The 19,833-nt window shown below is 35.4% G+C and overlaps 1 protein-coding gene across 1 annotated transcript in view; it reads left to right on the plus strand.

The window, feature by feature from the left end:
- Positions 1-1,894: 1,894 nt before the first annotated feature.
- The window catches only part of LOC306880897 (ADAMTS-like protein 2), a gene marked incomplete at its 5' end in the record, with an annotated part of 19,206 nt that continues 1,267 nt past the window's right edge, over positions 1,895-19,833 (plus strand). Inside the window, 17 exons of the mRNA XM_079434703.1 lie at positions 1,895-1,993; positions 5,331-5,473; positions 7,947-8,022; positions 8,247-8,349; positions 8,665-8,810; positions 9,279-9,402; positions 10,340-10,420; positions 10,511-10,686; positions 10,816-11,242; positions 13,243-13,585; positions 14,762-14,865; positions 14,944-15,070; positions 15,155-15,368; positions 16,266-16,421; positions 16,524-16,694; positions 17,797-17,973; positions 19,082-19,226. Coding sequence (XP_079290829.1) covers positions 1,895-1,993; positions 5,331-5,473; positions 7,947-8,022; positions 8,247-8,349; positions 8,665-8,810; positions 9,279-9,402; positions 10,340-10,420; positions 10,511-10,686; positions 10,816-11,242; positions 13,243-13,585; positions 14,762-14,865; positions 14,944-15,070; positions 15,155-15,368; positions 16,266-16,421; positions 16,524-16,694; positions 17,797-17,973; positions 19,082-19,226 — 2,812 coding nt within the window. The remainder of the gene's footprint in view (positions 1,994-5,330; positions 5,474-7,946; positions 8,023-8,246; positions 8,350-8,664; positions 8,811-9,278; positions 9,403-10,339; positions 10,421-10,510; positions 10,687-10,815; positions 11,243-13,242; positions 13,586-14,761; positions 14,866-14,943; positions 15,071-15,154; positions 15,369-16,265; positions 16,422-16,523; positions 16,695-17,796; positions 17,974-19,081; positions 19,227-19,833) is intronic.

Genomic DNA, 19,833 nt, shown 5'->3' on the forward strand with positions numbered 1-19,833 from the left:
GTCTATTGTTCAGTATATCAAGTATCTGCAAAAGCCTGGCAATGTTCCAGTGTGGAGTTTTCATCCTGTGCATGTCACTGATGGGTCTAAAAACACATCCACATCCATAAATGGCTTTAAAGGAATAGTTCACCCAAAAATGATAATTTGCTGAAAATCACTCTCAGGCCGTCCAAAATGTTTCTTCATCAGAACAGATTTGAAGAAATTTAACAGTACATCACTTGTCTATCAATGGATCCTCTGCAGTGAATGGGTGCCGTCAGAATGCGAGTGCAAACAGCTGATAAAAACATCACAATAATCCACAAATAATCCACACGACTCCAGTCCATCAATTACCATCTGTGTGTTTGTAAGAAACAAATCCATCATTAAGGCGTTTTAACTTTAATCCAGTGTTCGATCTGTGCATATTTTTCTCCTGATTCAGATGAGACAACATTTTCACTGGAGAAAGCAATAATATGAATAGAGGATGCATGTTTTATCCATGAAGCAACATTTTCAAGTAAAAAAAAATGTCTTAATGGATTTGTTTATTATCAATTGCAGCTTTTTGCTTTACAAGATGTTAATTAATAGACTGGAGTCATGTGGATCACTTGTGGATTATTGTGATGTTTTTATCAGCTGTTTGGTCTCACCCATTCACTGCAACCACTGGTGAGCAAGTAATGATAAATTTATGTATAAAAAAACAAAAAACAAACAAACACATTTACATCAACATCTTGGATGAGGCCTGAGGTTGAATAAATTCAGTAAATTTAAATTTTTGTGTTTTTACTGTAAAGTTAATTGACTGCAACTTACTATGTTATTGATTGGACTTCTTTGATGTTTTATTTAACGAATATAATACTCATATATATATATATATATGTTCTAAATCTATATAATAGTGGGTTTAAGTTATGCAGCTGAAATGTTTCAAGTCAAATGCACAGTCTAGGAAATCAGTGGTAAGACAGGTTCTTTGGTGGGGTGCCTGAACATGCTTTTGTTGTCAGAAACCTAAATTTATTGTGGCATGAGAACATAGCTTCATTAAGTACAGTGATTTTCATTTATGTGATTGGAATACAAGTTGCAATAATGATTGAACATTTTGTTTTCCTCTTAACCTTTGTGTCTGTTTGTTACAATAAGCTTTTAACCAGAATTTACTGGTGTTCTCACAGTAAAACAAAACAAACTAACTAAAAACAGTGTGATTTGTATGAGGAATATTTGAGGGCATGTATGTTCAGTGCAGTAGATTTGTTGGGAAACATTAGAAATGAGGCTATGTGATTTAAATGTTAATTTGCATTTAAATTGGTGTTTAGACCTAAACATTTCTCACTGCAACTGACATTCATGTATCATGTTTTCTATATGCACAGGAAAAAAACAAACAAACAAAAAAAAAAAACATGCAAATGGACCAATAACCCTTTAAAATTTCACCTTGTAAATATTGCCTTTGCAATTCTTTATGTTTGCAACTCAAATTAATTGGATTGTTTATGAAAAATATGGCAATAACATGAACCTGACAAGCTGTGATCAGGTGATAAGGCTGCTACAAAATGCCAGGTGATTCCGAGTGCCTTTGTGTAACTGTCCTGTTATTAGAAGTTCACTCAGACTATTCACATGACTAATGTAGGCAGGCGTCTGTTTCTGGATCCTAGAGGAGATGGATGCTGTACTTTGAAATCTACAAGGTCAATCACAGTGGTTCTGACCTGCCCCCTTTTCTTTTCTTCTCTTTTCTTCCAGCAGGTTGTAAAGCCATTAATGCATCAAGGGTTTCGTTCACCGTTAGACCTCAAAGTGCGAGCCCCTCTCTCTCTTTAGTCTTTGGTTAAGATCAGGGGGGCGAGGTCTCCTTGTTCTCAAATGAACCATGTACTGTCTCTGGACTGCAAGATTCGGACATATTCTACTACACTACTTTGTCTTACACTTATGGATAATTAATACAGCAGCAGGTGCAAATGTTAAGGTAAATCGCGTTCATTTTTGTACAGATCGCTGTGAAACACTCTTTGGGCTTGATCTACTAACGCTGGTTTGAATAAGCGCTCAGTTACAAATGCCGGTTACAATGCGGGAAACGAGAAGAGCCACTGTGGCGGGCTTAACATCAAACTTTCACACCAAAACACGGTTTTGACCACGTTCACGAACACGGAATTGATCTTTTATACCGCGTTTTGTGCTGTTTCGAGTTCTGAGATCAAAGCCCAGCTGGAGTTTTTATGTCTGGGATTTCCCAAATTAAAGCTGCACATTATTTTTACGATTTTGATAGCGATTTATTAAACTGCATGCACTTTTTGATATTTCGCGAGAGTATTTAACAATTCGTGAGCTAATGAATGAATTATAAGTGAATTGTTATTCTTGAAAATCTCTTGTTCACATGGCTTCTGGACTCTGTGCCGGTGACTTTTCTTTCTGTTGCATGTTTGAGTTAAGAGTGAGTTGAATCGAGGTGAATCTAGTGCTGAGATCTCCGACTCATTTCCGCGAATCGGTTCTTTCGAACAGTTAGTTTCAAAGAACCTTATTCAAAAAACATTTTCAGTCACCACGTAATTACCTCATCAAACGGTCCCGTGTTTACGTACTCCTTTTCGAAGGTTTTTAAATTATTCTCAGCTAATGGGGAATGTTCTCACATTTTACGTTTTTTTTTTTTTTTTTTTTTTTTTTTTTTACAATAGAAAATGTAACGTTCTTATATCTTCATTGATATACATTCTCATAATGTTGAAAGAAAACGTTCTGCGATCAGCATTCTCAAAATGTCCTTATGATATTTTACTTGAACATTCTAAGAAGAACGTTTTTGTAACCTTTAAATAACGTTCTAATCACGGCAAGAAAACTGGACATTTTAACGTTCTTAGGATAGCCCAATAAAAATAAACATTCAAATACTGTTATATTTTGGAAGAAAATTTTGTAACCTTTAAATAACAATCACATATCACAATAAAACAACTGGACATTTCCGCTTTTTAGAAACATTTCAAAGCTATTTTTTTCAGCAGACCTACATTTGACCTTACTTTGTGTTGTTGCAGCCATGATTCATCTCATAAAATATCACAACAAAAGTAATTTATATCGTAAAAGGAAATAGAACTTATACTAAATGGTTCTAAAAATGTATTTACACCGCTTGCCTGAATTTATTTTGAATGGTTATTTCTTAAAACAAACTCGTATATGTGTTTATAAAGCTGTCATTCAAGTCAATGAAGTTGTAATTGTTTAATATTTCTACCATTAAACTTGCATTTCACCCCATTTGAAAGAGCCGATTCAAAGATGTTGACTCGGTAACCGTTGATTCAGTCCGATTCATGAAGGAATCGTTTTGTAACCGATTCTACCGATTCACTGAAAAGATTCGAATCAAAAGAATGATTTACAATGTAAAGCTTAGTCGTGTCCTGCTACAGTAGTCCAGAAATAGCGCATTGTCCTTCCCTCATTTGTTTGGTCTAACATTTATGGGCATTATTCATCCATGCTGTTTGAAAGCAATATTTGTTGTGCTATAAAATATGTTTTGATGCTCAGTTCAGCACGTTTATGACCGGTTCGACCTGACTGGCGCCGTGTTCAAGCATCAGCAGACTAAACTCAACTGAAGTGACATTTCGAAACTCATCAGGCCCATGTGGTCTCCTCAGGGGGTCTCCGTTTTAAGATGCATTAGAAAGCGGGGAAAAGTCTATTGTCTAAACATCCAGAAGGCATTCAGATAAAAAACATATGGGCGTGCAGACTCTTGTTTGGACAAGATCCCTTTAACATCCCCTGCGTTTGGGGCGGGGGACACTGGATTTGCTCTTGCCAAGCTATTTGGGTTTGTAGAGAGGGGCTGCTAAACTCCCTTACAACTAAACATACCATTATGCATTTCTACAAGCCTGCAGGACAAGTAAGTGTTCTTGCTTTAAGGGTCATACTTTACTGTAAGTCCATATTCTGCTGTAATTGTGCTTCTAAAGAGACTCAGTCATGAAAAAAGACAGTAAGTGGACATCTATGTCAAAATTTCACTTTCAGAAAAGTGGATTTCATGCTTAAACATTCCATAACTTTCCAAATGTCAGCTGTGGATTAAACAGCGCACTATTCAGGATGGGTCAACGGGTGCATAGAGCTCTAGGAAGAAAATGGTCTTTGTGTAAATCCTCCTCCTTATACCAAAATCCAAACATTGACCATTAAAGCTGGTTTGAGATCAACCATGCTGGGCAGCTCTTCTCTTTGAGAGCTTCACAAGACTTTCCATGGAGCCGTGCCTGTGTTGTGTTAAAGTTCACTGATGCACGGCTTGAAGAGGAGCGATTAACCTGCTGTCTAGACAACAGGAGTCTGCTTAATTTGCCTACAGTCGCTGGGCCTTTCATCTGGGCCGTTAGGGGGGCTCCATTCACCTTCGACTCCATCTCTTCCCAAAAACTGCCCTCCACTGTTCTCTCTCACTTAAGTCACAAAGTCGCTCTAAACTTTAATGTCTAGGTTTGTCTGGGCTTAAAATTAATAGACAGCCAGTCTGTTTTGGATTTTAGCCAAAGTGCTTTTTTTTTTACTGTCCTATTTTTCGTTTTTATTCTGCTTTCTATTTTATATTCTCATCACACTCTATTCTACCCTTCTATTTTTACTACTTATATACCAGAGAATCAGTACTACAGAATCGTCACATTCTATATTATATTGCAAATGTATTGTTAATGATGTTGTGAGCTGTTAATGCTTCACAGCAAGTATTTGAGTTCAACACAGAAAACAAGCTACACATACCTTATATTCTGTGTATTATATTATATTAGATTATAATGTAATGTTTAATTTTGACTAAATGTTTAAATTTGCTTAAGTTGCTTTCTGTCTTAAAATGTAACCATGTAAAAAAAAAAAAGTTTTTTTTAATTATTTGTTAAAGTCCAACACAGGAAACAAGATCACAATATTATCTATTTAAAAATATATAAAACTTTGTAACATGACAAGTGGTTTCAATTCCAAATCCTACAAAGTCTTTATATTCTGTATTATATAACATTTCAACCGTTTCTTTAAATAAGGTGCAGTTTTTAATACTTTACAATAAATGCTTGAGTCCAACATAGGAAACAAGATCTGTACCACAACAACATTTGATTAATATTAGTGCCTTGAGAGTCATGACTGCTTTTACCCACAAGTTAAACAGAGAAGTACTTGTGTCTGACAATAATTGCCATTGTTTACAGATTTTCCATGTTATCATGCAAGCGTGCAGCAGTGAAGCACTGTGTCTCTGTCTTTGCCAGGACAGCAGTGAGGGGAGGGAGGATTTCCAGAGGCAGCCAGACGAGGTAGCGCAGTGGTGGGGTGAATGGAGCAGCTGGTCCACCTGTTCCCGTACCTGCGGAGGAGGAGTGCGCTCTCAAGAGCGTCACTGTCTGCAGCAGAGGTACACCGCTCTCAGACATTACACAAGCTCATTTAGATCTAGCTCACCCGAGGAAAGGAAAAATTACCCTCTGATTCTGTACTAATCAAAAGTGACAGGTCTGATGCATTGTGCAAGGTTCTCCACTATGGGTTGAGAGCTGTCAATTTGACCCTGGTCTGAACCCACTTTTCACACTGGGTAATGTCACTCACGATCAACTTGAAGGTCACAAAATTCATGTAATGTGGGATTATTTGGCCCTGAATGCACAGTTTCTCTTTCATGTTGTTTGACTTAATTAACAAGATTGATCTGCAACTTGTTTACATGTAATTTAATCAATTTATATAAATGCATTATTTGTTTTAGTTTATTTTAAACAAATGTTTATCAATTTTCTCCAAAGAATGAGAGAAAATATGAAAATTAAATTTCTTTCATCCATTAAAGATAAAACATGTATAGATCAATGCTTCCCTTCCTCAGCCTACACCAGAGTGCAGAAAAACCCAAGTGAACCCTCACATGAGAGAGGGGGAAATGGGAGAGAATTCCCCCTTGACTAATATCCTCCAGAGCACCCTGAGGAATGTCATGTGGAATAAACATCAATCCACTGGCCCACATGACACACGCAATTCTGCTCAGAATGACAAACATATTTGTGACCCTGGACCACAAAACCAGTTATAAGTAGCACAGGTATATTTGTAGCAATAGCCAAAAATACATAGTATGGGTCAAAATTATCAATTTTTCTTTTATGTCAAAAATCATTAGGATATTAAGTAAAGATCATGTTCCATGGAAATATTTTGTAAATTTCTTACTGTAAATATATCAAAACTTTCTTTTTGATTAGTAATATGCATTGACAAGAACTTCATTTGGACAGCTTTAAAGGTGATTTTCTCAATATTTAGATTTTTTTGCACCCTCAGATTCCAGATTTTCAAATAGTTATATCTCAGCCAAATATTGTCCTTTCATAACAAACCATACATCAATGGAAAGCTTATTTATTCAGCTTATTCAGATGATGTATAAATCTCAGTTTTGAAAAATTGACACTTAAGACTGGTTTTGTGGTCCAGGGTCACATGTATAAAATGGCTTTTAGAGCAAATGTGACCTTGGAGATACAACGATTTGAAAATCTGGAATCTGAGGGTGCAAAAAAAATCTAAATATTGAGAAAATTGCCTTTAAAGATGTCCAAATTAAGTTCTTAGCAATGCATATTACTAATAAAAAAATTAAGTTTGAATATATTTATGGTAGGAAATTTACTAAATATCTTAATGGAACATGATCTTTACATAATATCCTAATGGTTTTTGGCATAAAAGAAAAAATTATAATTTTGACTCAAACAATGTATTTTTGGCTATTGCTACAAATATACCCCAGCGATTTAAGACTGGTTTTGTGGTCCAGGGTCACAAATGGTCAAGCATTTCGGGGAGATTCCACTGGAGATAAGGGCCCTAGCTGAGCCAGTCCAGCTGGCTCCCATTAGCACTTCCCAGTATGGTGGAGGCAGCAAAAGGTGTGTGCGTTGGGGGAGGGGACAGAGAGGAAGAAAGATGAGGAGAATCATGTATGGAAATGTTTAGAGGGATCCCAGTGGCATATGCTGTGGATATGCATGCTGGTTACCAGTATGGGATGCTGAAATACTCCTGTTAACGGTTAACTAGTTTACTACCTAAAACTATGTGGAATTAATCTGAAATAAAAAATAAAATAACAAAAATGAAACTGAAAACTGAGAAGTATTTCTTCGGCAACTAACTGAAATACAGAAATAAGTTGAAGCACTAAATTTAATAACTGGGAATAAATGAAAACTAAACTAAAAATACTTAACTAACTTGGAAAAATAAATAAAACCCAAATAGTAATATTTAGAAAAGAAAAACAATAAAAAATGACAAAAGCACATAACAAAATTACTAAAAATAAAAATGAAAACAGAAAGTATAGAAGATTAAAAGTTAATAAAAAATATTAATTAAAATATAATAGTAGTAATAATGATAGAAAAGTAGAAAAAGATTTTCTAGGGATATTCATGTTTTTTTTGTTTTTTTTATTCATCTGAAATGTTTGACATTGGATATTTAATTGTGCAGCTCATTTGCTCTGTTTACATTTATATCGCCTTTGCACTCACTTAAAATTTATCTTTAAAAACAACTAATAATTTATTAACTGTTAATTAATGTTGAAATGCCTAAATTCACTGAAATTTAAGACTGATTTAAGTTTTAAGTGTTTTATTTTATTAAATTTACTTATAATATTTTTTAAGACAAGATAAAAAATGTATATCGGCTATGTCGACTGTAACAGTAAAATCATAATCAACTTATAGGTAGGTAGGTGCATTCCAAGAATTTTTGATATCTTCAGATCATTTCATGAATGAGTAAAAATGGTATGTCCCATCAAGATCTGGAGGGCTTATATACAGATAACCCTTTTTCAGACTGACGTCGACCCAAAACATCAACAGTTCCTTCTGCACTGGACCGTCCAAACAGTATCAGCTGTGTACAAATCAGGTATGCCAAAAGTTTATGAGATCTTCATAAAGATGTTTGTGTATAATTAAAGGATAACCCATAATAATGTGACTGTGTTGCTGGGTGGAATACTCCATCCAAGCCATCTGGCATAACTGTGCATTTTTACACATGTTGGCTTGAAGCTCTAATATCTGCAGGCTGTTTGACCTGCTGCCTGGCTCACGAGCTGTGTCTTTATTGTTGTCTGGATGTTTGCCTAGCCGTGCCCAAACAGCAGAATCAGCTTCAAACAGCACCAGTGCTCTCAGTTCAATGCCAAAGCCTTCGGCAGGAAGCACTATGAGTGGGTTCCACTTTATCCGGGTAAAAAAACGTCCCTCAGTGTTTTCTTTTTCCACCTCTTTCTCTCTGTTTTTTTATTTTTTTTCAAATCGCTTTAATTTGCTCTGCTTCCTAGTCTTTCAGCCTTTCAGTCTTTTAGACTCTTCTGAATTTCTTGTCTTGGCCCCTGGCCAGCTCTATTATAGCTCACAGATGCCCCTTTAGGATTATTTCTTCAGCCCGTAGTCCCCTATGTACAAAAGAGGCCTCTCAGTGCCATAAAGTCCTATTATCTTTAGAGGAATTCTCTGAAGCCTAGATCGTAATGATGTTTTGCTGATGTCACCTCCTGTTCAGATGATTACATCAACATCTCCAATAAGCCATGTGACCTCCAGTGCACCACAACCACAGGAGAAAGGCAGCTGTTGGTGCCTGCCCATGATGGGACGTTCTGCAGGGATGGGATCTACCAGGGTGTTTGCATTGAGGGCCAGTGTCAGGTGTGTCAGAATAATATTTGGTGCAAAGATTATTCCAAGCTTCAAGCAGCCCAGGTCGTAAATTGAGAAGGTTACATTAATGCTATATATTTAGGATGCTTAACATTCTAGCCAAAGCAATTGCTTTATTGGTTGATAGCGATAGGTCTTGTAAGAAGAAATCATGAATCGTCATCAATTTATTCTAAATGTATAAAATTAAAATTTAATAAAACCAGATATAGATTTGTTAAAGATTACATTTAACATTGTTATTAAATTTTTAGTGTTTTTAAAGATTAACTTGAAATGAGTGTTAGATGACAGTAAAGGTAATCTAGTGTAATAATCAAAAGTGTAATAAAATAATTAAGAATCTTCTAAATACTGTATGGGAAAGTGTAATCCTCTGTGATAAAAAAAGATCACTTTTGTCCCGTGTTTGTGAGATTATGCTCAGTGCTAACCGTTCTATTCTCTTGGTTGCAGGTGGTAGGGTGTGACGGGAAATTGTATTCCAGTAAAACCATAGACAAATGTGGAGTCTGTGGTGGAAACGGAGGTTCTTGTTATCGCGTCTCAGGATCTTACCGGAAAGGGATCACACAGTTAGGTATATCTTATGTTAGCATTAAAGGTTGATTACACCGTCTCTGGCCAAATTCATTACCTTTTATCCATTTGTGACCCTGGACCACAAAACCAGTCTTAAGTCGCTGGGGTATATTTGTAGCAATAGCCAAAAATACATTGTATGGGTCAAAAATATACATTTTTCTTTTATGCCAAAAATCATTAGGATATTAAGTAAAGATCATGTTCCATGAAGATATTTTGTCATTTTCTTACCATAAATATATCAAAACTTAATTTTTGATTAGTAATATACATTTCTAAGAACTTCATTTGGACAACTTTAAAGGCGATTTTCTCAATATTTAGATTTTTTTTGCACCCTCAGATTCCAGATTTTCCAGATTCCAGTTGTATCTCAGCCAAATATTTTTCTATCCTAACAAACCATACATCAATGGAAAGATTATTTATTCAGCTTTCAGATGATGTATAAATCTCAATTTCGAAAACTTGACACTTAATCGTCACTTGACACTTGATCGTTTTATAATTAAAGGGATAGCCAAAATGGATGGATTCAGCCAACAATTAAAATTCCTTCGTTATTTGCTAACCCTCATATCATTCCAAACCTGAATCACTTTCTTTGTTCTGTAGAACATAAAAGAAAAATGTTTTGAAGAATGTTGGTAAACAAATAAGTTTGGTTCCCATTGACATCCATTACATTTTTTGACATGGGAACTGAAACCGTTTGGTTACCAACATTCTTCAAAATATATTATTTTATGTTCCACACAACAAGTAAAGTTATGCATGTTTAGAACAATATCAGAGTGAGTCAATAATGACAGAATTTGATCTCTTTAACAAAGATGTCTAATTTGACACACTCATTAAACACAAACATTATGTACAAATAATGAAATGTAACCTATCATTTCAAATGTATTAATTTGTCATTGTTTCTTTAGGTTATGTGTTCATAACCAATATACCTGTTGGTGCTACTGATATCCAAATCATAGAGCGGCGGAAAACTGAAAATATCTTGGGTAAGAGTTTCTTGGGTTGATCTGTCAAAATTCAGCTGGGCAAAGAGAAGAGAGAAAAAATGATTAAATATCTCTTTCGTCATCTTCTAGCTCTGTCTGATGAAGCTGGTCACTTCTTCTTCAATGGGAACAGTGTGATTGACAATCCACAGAACTTCCATGTTGCTGGGACAGTCTTTAAGTATAGGAGGCCGGCTAACCTCTTCTCTGATGGCTTTGAGTACATCATGGCTCAGGGTCCCACCCATCAGGCCCTGAATGTCATGGTAGGTATATAGGTATGTAAAATCATCAAAACCATGTTTTTATTTTTTATCTCATATGTAAATATCTCAGCCAGCTGGTCTATAGTATATTCCTTGTCTTTTTTAAGTACCTGTTTTCTTTTTGTTCAGTATTACAACCTCAATGGAAAGATGCCTCACATCACATATGAGTACACAGTTCCTCGAGCTCCGGAGCTGAGGGCTCCTATGGTCTCTACACCTGAGCAACCTCAAATAAGCAACCTGATGTCAAAGACATCCAAAGAACCCTCACCGGTAGAGCAGAAGGTGAACACGTCCTCTACGGAGCTGTCCTCCACTCATAATGAAATCGAGGCTCGTAAGGAGTATGGAAAAAAAGGCAATCAGAGCACTTCACTGGGATCTCAAGATAATGTGGAGGTGCATGTGGGTCATGAGGAGCTGTTGTGGGAACTTCAGGCCTCTGTTAACTTCAGTGAGCTGCCTGGTCTGGTATTATTTAGACCTGCCAGTGAGGTCCTCCAGAACGAGCTAGATGATGAAATGCACCATCTTGAGGCACAAGGCAGTTTTGGTAAGTAAGCTTTAGTGAAAACATTTTGAGCTCTTATAATTATAATCATTGGCATTTCATGTTGCTTTCACACTAGAGGATTTGGTACGGACTGACTGGGTTTGACTGACCATGAAGTTTAGCTTCATTTGATTTGTGTAAAAGCTGTTTTGCTTGAAAACTGCTTTTGGGTCTTTTTGGAAAAAGGGTGTTCTACAGTATGGTTCATGATTGCTGTAAATGTGGGAATATTTTGACAATATGAAACATGATAACTCATAAGATAACTCAGGTAAATGTACTGTAAAAAAAGTGCAAAGTGTGAAAGCAACATCAGTGTCAAAACTTGAATTTAAAGAGGTATGGTATAAATGCATATATTTTTTTAGTCTATGTCACGGGGCGCCGTGGAAAGATGAGGTCAGGGTCCAAGTGCAGGTGAGGTGCTTTAATCAGCAACAAAAAGGCCAACACGGCACAAAAAACAAAACATAAAAGGACTGGTATACACAAATGGCAGCACAGTGCAGGTATCCCAGACCACAGCAGACACTAGAAACAAAACACAACCACGCATTTGCAAATCACAAATTAGCGAACCCTGGCAGAGTGGTGAGAGAGGGGTGACTATATGGTCCGTGGCAATGGGGAACAGCTGCGGGTGTAATGAGTGTGTAATGGGACAGGTGTGTGTGATGTGGCAGGTGTGTGTGATTACATGAGATGAGTCCGGGAGGAAGGGAGATGGTGACCTCTGGTGGCGACAGGGAGAAGCGCAGGGCCCGGACTCGTGACAGTCTATGCATGCACTGTAACAAAAAAAAGTTCTGAAAAGTATTAAATTGCATATTGCAATAATTAAGTGTACCGGACAATAATTCAATTATAACTAATTCTGGATAATTTTATTAGAGTTTATGACGGATGTAGCAACAGATATTTGATTATTATTCGCTATACTAAAGAGTTTATTAAATGCATGCTAAATAAGCTAATATAGTTTTCACTGTAAATGCTTAATGTATATAAATATGGTATATATATATGTATGTATGTGTGTATGTGTTTGTATATATATATATATATATATATATATATCATTCAAAAGTTTGGGGGCAGTAAGATGTTTTTATGTTTTTGAAAGAAGCCACTTATGCTCACTAAGTCTGTATTTAAAAAAACAGTAATATTGTAAAATATTCTTACAGTTTATATTTTTAGAATATATTTAAAATGTATTTTACTCCTGTGATGGCAAAGCTTACTCCAGTCTTTAGTGTCACATGACCCTTCAGTCACTATAATTTCTTTATAGTGACTATAATTACTAATTTCTTATTATTATCAATATATTCTTAATATTTAAGTGGAAAACATCACTGATTTTTTTCAGTATTCTTTGGTGAATATATATACAGGTCCTTTTCAAAAAATTAGCATATTGTGATAAAGTTAATTATTTTCTGTAATGTACTGATAAACATTAGACTTTCATATATTTTAGATTCATTACAACACAACTGAAGTAGTTCAAGCCTTTTATTGTTTTAATATTGATGATTTTGGCATACAGCTCATGAAAACCCAAAATTCCTATCTCAAAAAATAGGAATTTTATTGTGAATATGTATATATATATATATATATATATATATATATATATATGTATAAGTTGAAAAGAACAGCATTTATTTGAAAATAAATCTTTTACATTATAAATGTCTTTATAAATGTTTTTACTACCTTTACTGTCACTTTTGATCAATTTAATGTGTCCTTGCTCAATAAAAGTGTTAATTACTTTTTTTCAAAATCTTACTGAACCCAAACTTTTGAATGGTAGTTTATATTTTGTTAAATAAAGAGTACATTCTCTAAAAGTCATCTAAAATATCCATTTTATATTTAGTTCATGTACTGTATATAAAGGAAAATAAATTGTTTACTATAAAGAAAAGGTTAAGACTAAAATGTCATGGATTGATTGATTTCACATTTAAACATGCTTTACTGTTGTTCAGGCCCTGATTCCAACCTGATTGATGGTGATTCGTCTAGTTCCAGTGACTCCAACCACACATCTACACCGGTGCTGAAGAGTCTCTTCTATGATGGAGCATCTTGGCTCTCAGGCTCCAGACAGCCCTGTAAAGACGGTTCTGCACTTACAGGTTGTGCCGTACTCAAGCTCAACTCTTCACTGGACAACACCCTGACACTGGAGATCTACCCAGGCAACCTGGACATGCACGGTCCGGATGGAGAGTCTGTATTTGAGGCCAGGACTAATGACTCAACAAGCCACCGGTCCAACCTTCTCCAGCTCCACCAGGTGGAGCCAGTGCAGACCCCCCATAGCGAGAGGTCAGACGGAAGGCATATGAGCGGATTGAGCCTTTAGATGAATGCTCTGACATATTTATTGCCACGGTCTGGCTTGAGTTGTTATGAATGGAAATGTGCACCAATCTTTCAAAATGTCACTGCATCCTTTCCACAGATGTGCTTGTTAGGGTAGAAAAAGGTAGAAACGTTTTTCTTTCCCAGCCTTCAGTTCTCAAAGGGCACGTTAACATGAAATTATGAAAAATAAATAGACCTTTACTTAAATTATGGATATGTAGGAACTCGGGGGATTTACATTTTCTGCTATAGTAACTGTATTGATGATAATGTAGTCCAGTGAATCAAATTCTTGTTCAGACTTAAGCAAACATACAAAGTGTGAAAGCGTCAGGTTGGGTGAATTCAAGGTCTGAGTTATAAGTGCACTCGTTTTAGCCTATGTCCTGTAAAATAACAAGCTTTAATTTTTTTATAGTTATATTTTTGTCTTTTCTGGCTGTATTTGGGCTTTTTGAATTGAGACAGGAATCATGTGGAGAAAAAAACATAACTGGGAAAGAGCCACAAGACAGTTTAAACTTGGACTGGCCAATTACTGTCTTACCTTATTCACTTAAATGGCATATAAACTCTTGTAGCAATTTCTTAGGTGTATATTTTGTCTTGTCATAATTAAATGACTAATTCAGAAAAAAAAAAAAAAAATTGGATTGGATCAATTTTTTTTTTTTGGGCGAGCCAATATTTTCAATGGGCCGACCACAATAGAATGAACATTTTCTTTTTTGCAATGAATTTTTATATATATTTCATATATTTACTTTTTTTAAAATATATAAATGTTCATTTCTGTTTCTATATTTAGCTTATTTTTTTGACAAAATATACTTTACAAAACAATTTAAAAATTATATAGCTATAATGTAACTGTAATTTATCTGTTACTATTAAGTGAAAGCAACAAAAAAATTGTTTGTGCTGTATGATAGCATATAAAGGTCTAATTTCCTTGTTAAAACAGACTTGTTTTTCCTTGTGAATAGTTGAAACTCATGAAAAACATTGTTTTAACATTAGATAAGAAAAATATAATATATTATATTTTAATTGTATGACATAAGTAAAAGTTGAAAAAAAAATGAACCAGCACTGATCACCATCTTTTTCTCTTTCTCTGTTCTCCTACTCCCGCAGTAACGAGTTTGAGGTGGAATCTCTAGATCGTGACATCAGTATGTCGGACATGTACAGATGGAAGGTTTCTGCGTATGCGCCCTGCAGCTCAACATGCACAACAGGTGAAATCACAAGCACACTCAGACAGTGCGACACATTTGCAAACACACAACCAACCTGACACTATACACTGTCTGTAGGCATAAGCACATCTTATGCCTTATGTGTGAAGTATGACGGGTCAGAGGTGGATGAGAGCTACTGCGACGCTTTGACAAGGCCGGAGCCCACACATGAGTTCTGTACAGGGAAAGAGTGCCTGCCCAGGTTTGATACTGAAAACTTAGATGCTTGGAAGCCACAGATGCTGTTGATGACAGATCTTAAGTTGTATTCTGTATTCTGAGGCAGGTGGGAAACTAGTCGCTGGAGCGAGTGTTCCCGGACATGTGGAGAGGGGTTTCAGTTCCGCACGGTGCGCTGCTGGAAGATGATGGCACCGGGATTTGACAGCTCTGTTTATGATGAGCTGTGTCAGGCTGCGGAGCTGCAGAAGCCCATCACGCGGAAAGCCTGCAAGAGCAAAAGCTGCGGCCCGCTGTGGGAGATCTCAGACTGGTCAGAGGTCAGTGTATAAAGGATTTAGTCTCAAGGCTTTGTTAAAAATCTACATGTGAATTGAATATTAACCGCCAAAATTGATGCATTTATGCACATTTAGCTGCTTTGATTTTAGTTCACTTTTCACAATACAAAATGCTCCAAAGCAGCTTTACGAAGAAAACTCTTGTGAAAAAGAAGTAAAGTTAGCATGCTTTTAAAAAGAGCACCTATTACAGAAATATTATACTTTAAAAGAATATGCGGTAACACTTTATTTTAATGTGTCCTTGTTACATGTACTTACCATTAAAATAACAATTAATTATGCATAATTACATGCAAGTAACCCTAAACCGAATCCTAATCTTAACCCTAACCATATAGTAAGTACATGTTAATTATAAAAGTATATTTACACTGTAACAAGGACACCTTAAAATAAAGTGTAAACCGTGTGTGAACTGAATGTAATGGTTTTTAAATTACATGTTAATTGCAAATGAATGTAAATTATATATATATTTAAAAATGTTTTGAATGAGATTTTATTTTTATATTTTCCATTTGCTTATTAGCAGGCCTATTAATAACATATTGGGTGTTTATTCGTACTTATAAAGCACATATTCTGCATCCCTATTCCTACACAATACCTAAACTTAACGACTACCTTATTTAGTAAACTAAATTAAAATGAGAAATGTTGCCCTTGCAACTAGATGAAATGAAACGTTTTTATATTTTATTGTTTTTCCGTTATCGATGACCATATTTCAAGTAATGCATTTTTTTTATTTAAAATTTAAATTAAGTTTCAGATTTAGTTTTAATTAATCCCAGTGTGCCAAATGCAAAAGTTTTAGTTTAGACCCAATAGTGCATCAAACGCAACAGCAATGGATGTTTGTCATTCTGACAGTGTTCAGCACGGTGCGGCGGTCGAGGGGTGAGGAGCCGTGAGGTGCGCTGCTCCATGGAGGCCAGACTCTGTAATGAGTCCACCAGACCGCTCAGCCAGAGAGAGTGCGAAGGGCCGCCCTGTGACCGCAGGTGGACCGTCTCTGACTGGGGGCCAGTGGGTTTCAGAAAACGTCCTGTAAAATATGACATAGAAATTTAAAACATTAGATTGTCCATTAAACATGACATTATGTGTCTTTGCTTCTCCCTCTCTAAGTGCTCAGGGCCGTGTGGGGAGGGCAGGATGAGACGCTATGTGGTGTGTAAGAACAGCAGTGGGAAGGTGATTTCTGATGGCCAGTGTGATCCAGAGCTCAAGCCACTGGCTGTGCATCCATGTGGAGACAAAAACTGCCCCGCCCACTGGGTGGAGCAAGAGTGGGAACAGGTGAGCTGCCCCTATATACTGCAGTTTATGGTAACTTTTCCCATCCATCTCCTATGCTTTGTTATTTTAGCATTATTTATATGCTATAATATTATTTATTAGTGCTGTCAAGCGATTAATCGCATCCAAAATAAACGTTTTTGTTTACATAATATACTGTATGTATGTGTACTGTGTTTATTTATATATAAACACACACATACAGTATATATTTTGAAAATATTTACATTTATATATTTGTATTCTTATATTTTATATTATATATAAATATATTTAATATATACACATAACATTTTTCTTATATATACATGCATGTGTGTGTGTGTGTATATATATATATATATATATACACATAATAAATACACAGAGTATACACATATATATTATGTAAACAAAAACTTTTATTTTGGATGCAATTGATAATTTGACAGCACTAATTTTTATATCTTCACTTTTTATTTTAGTTTGTTTTAGTAATTATGTTCTGTTCTTTTATCATTTTTACTAGTTTTTTTATTTTATATTTGTTTTGCTTCAATTTATATTTATTTCAGTTTTTTCTATTAATTGTATGGCACATATTTCAGTTCTCTTAATAATAGTTAATAAGTTTAATAAACTTAGTTTTAATTTAAATTTTAAATTTTTTGGCTTTTATATATATATATATATATATTCATCTTCATTTCAAGTAATGAAGTAATGAATTGGTAACACTTTACAATAAGGTTCCATTTGTTGACATAACTACAATAGTTAACATTAAATATTAATGAAAAATACTTGTAAAACATTTATTAATCTCAGTTAATATTAATTTTAACATTTACTGATGCATTATTACAATCCAAAGTTATATCTGTTAATATTAATGAATGGTCATGAACTAAAATAAACTAACAATTAACAGTTAATAAATACTATAACCAATGTATTGCTCATTTTTAGTTGATGTTATGCATTAATTAACATTAACTAATGAATCTTATTGTAAAGTGTTACCAACCATTTGAATGGTTTTTGTTTAATTTAACAATAACAGCACAGTTCCTATGTGTTTAATGAGCTGTTTACTGTAGTATTTTGTCTTGAACATTCCCAGTGTAATGCCACATGTGGCCGTGGGGTGAAGACGCGTCAGGTGGTGTGTGCAGGTCTGGAGGGTGGCGTCTACAAGGAGTTCCCTGAAAGGATGTGTGACAGATCCCTCAGACCTGCGTACAGTGCGGCCTGTTTTGAGAGACCCTGCTCCAAGTGGTTCACCACATCCTGGTCCCAGGTTAGGAGGGGTTACTGAGAATAAATGTTAAATTAAATTACAGTTACTTATGAAAATGTTTACAATTACAAAGGGAGTTACATCTGAATATTTTCACACACATATGCGGATTTGAATAAGAATAAGGTTTGAGTTCAAAAACAGGATCATAACTATTAAAATATCCTATGATTTTAAATCGGTCTTTAACCTCACATGTTAAAAGAGTCTGATTTTGTGGTGGCTGTGCTTTAAAATGAAATCATTTAAATTTTAATTCAAGTGAAGAAGGATTTTGAAAGTATGACAGTAATCTGCGTTGAGTCCTACTGTAAGGTTAACCCTGCCTGCTTCGAAATGTTTAACAGTTGAAAACATCTATTAGAAATTTAGAAAAGTAATCAAATGTAATTAGTTATATTGCTTTAATAAAGTAATTGAAATGTTTACACTACTTATTACATTTTAAAAAGGGTGACTAGGATTTTTAAGTCGCAATTATGAGAAATTTGTGTGAGACGGTATAAAGTAAAAATTGTGAGATAAAGCCTCACTCATGAGATATTGCGAGATGTAATTGCAATTACAAAATAAAAAAGCTGCAATTACAAGAAAGTTGTAGTTTTGAGAAAAGTCGTGTAAGACTATATGAAGTCAGTTATGAGATATTATTAGATTTAATTACAATTAAGAGAAATAAATGTCACAGTTGCAATTACGAGAAATAAAGTTGGGAGACAATATAAAGTCAAAATTATGAGAAAAAAATTGAACTGCAATCACGAGAAATTTCAAGAAAAGTCACAGTTGTGAGAAATAATGTTGCAGTTACAAGAAATAATATCTTAATTGTGAGATGTAAAATCTCAATAGTGAATTCTCAACAAGTGAAATTCAGTCATTTCCAAATAAGAATCCACACGAGTTTCACGCGAGAGCCAAAAAAGTTCCCAACATTTTTGCTCGTGTTTAAGTTGCTCATAAAAATTAGCCTTGTTGACCAACAGAAAGCTGCTTGGTTTAAAAGTGACTGCACATCACTTTAAAAGTCATCCGTGCAAATAGGGAGTGATTTATCTGTTCTGAATAATGTTTGCCTCTCACATGTGTTTGTGTCTGTGCCCTGCAGTGCAGTAAAACATGTGGGATTGGAGTGCGTGTGCGAGAGGTGAAGTGTTATCAAGGAGAAGAACTGGGCCATAGCTGTGATTCAACACTGAGACCAGATGCCAGGCAGAGCTGTGAGGTGCAGCCCTGCACTACTGAGCCACCAGGTACTATTGTAGCAAACCACAGCATTACGCATACAAACTAACTGAGGTCTCCCATCTAAGCTAGGCTACGCATTGCAGACTTTCAACAAGACAGGCTTTGAGTGAGTTGAAAAGAAATCCAATCTATTTTTATTTGGAAAGATGCTGTAAGGACTCACCCTGGCATGGCTGTTATTTGATCATGCCAGTTGTAAGTAGTTTACGCTCTACCTTTTATTGAAACACAGCAACGAGTGCGTGTTAAAATGCTCGGCTCTATTAAAAGCACATGTGAATCTATCTTGGCTCAACACAAGCTAATTCCTGTGAAATTTAGACCAGATTAATGCTTTGTTGTTTTTAATCTTTGCAGGGCAAGTGCATCATGCATGTTGTCAATTTGGCAGCTGATTTTGTGTTTTTGGACAGCAATGACATTCCTTGTTCAGCATTAGAGATTTAGTAGGGAGAACACGGTACAGTCCTGCGGTCGCTGATGTTCATTGAGATCTACTTAAAGCACTTTTCTTGACATCTCTGCAAAGATTTGCCTCGCAAGGGTGAAGTGTGTCTATGCCACTAGTGGTACGGAATGGAACTGCAAAAACCATGATTGTTTCCAAACAGG

This window comes from Barbus barbus (assembly GCF_936440315.1).
Source record: "Barbus barbus genome assembly, chromosome: 15".
NCBI lineage: Eukaryota > Metazoa > Chordata > Actinopteri > Cypriniformes > Cyprinidae > Barbus > Barbus barbus.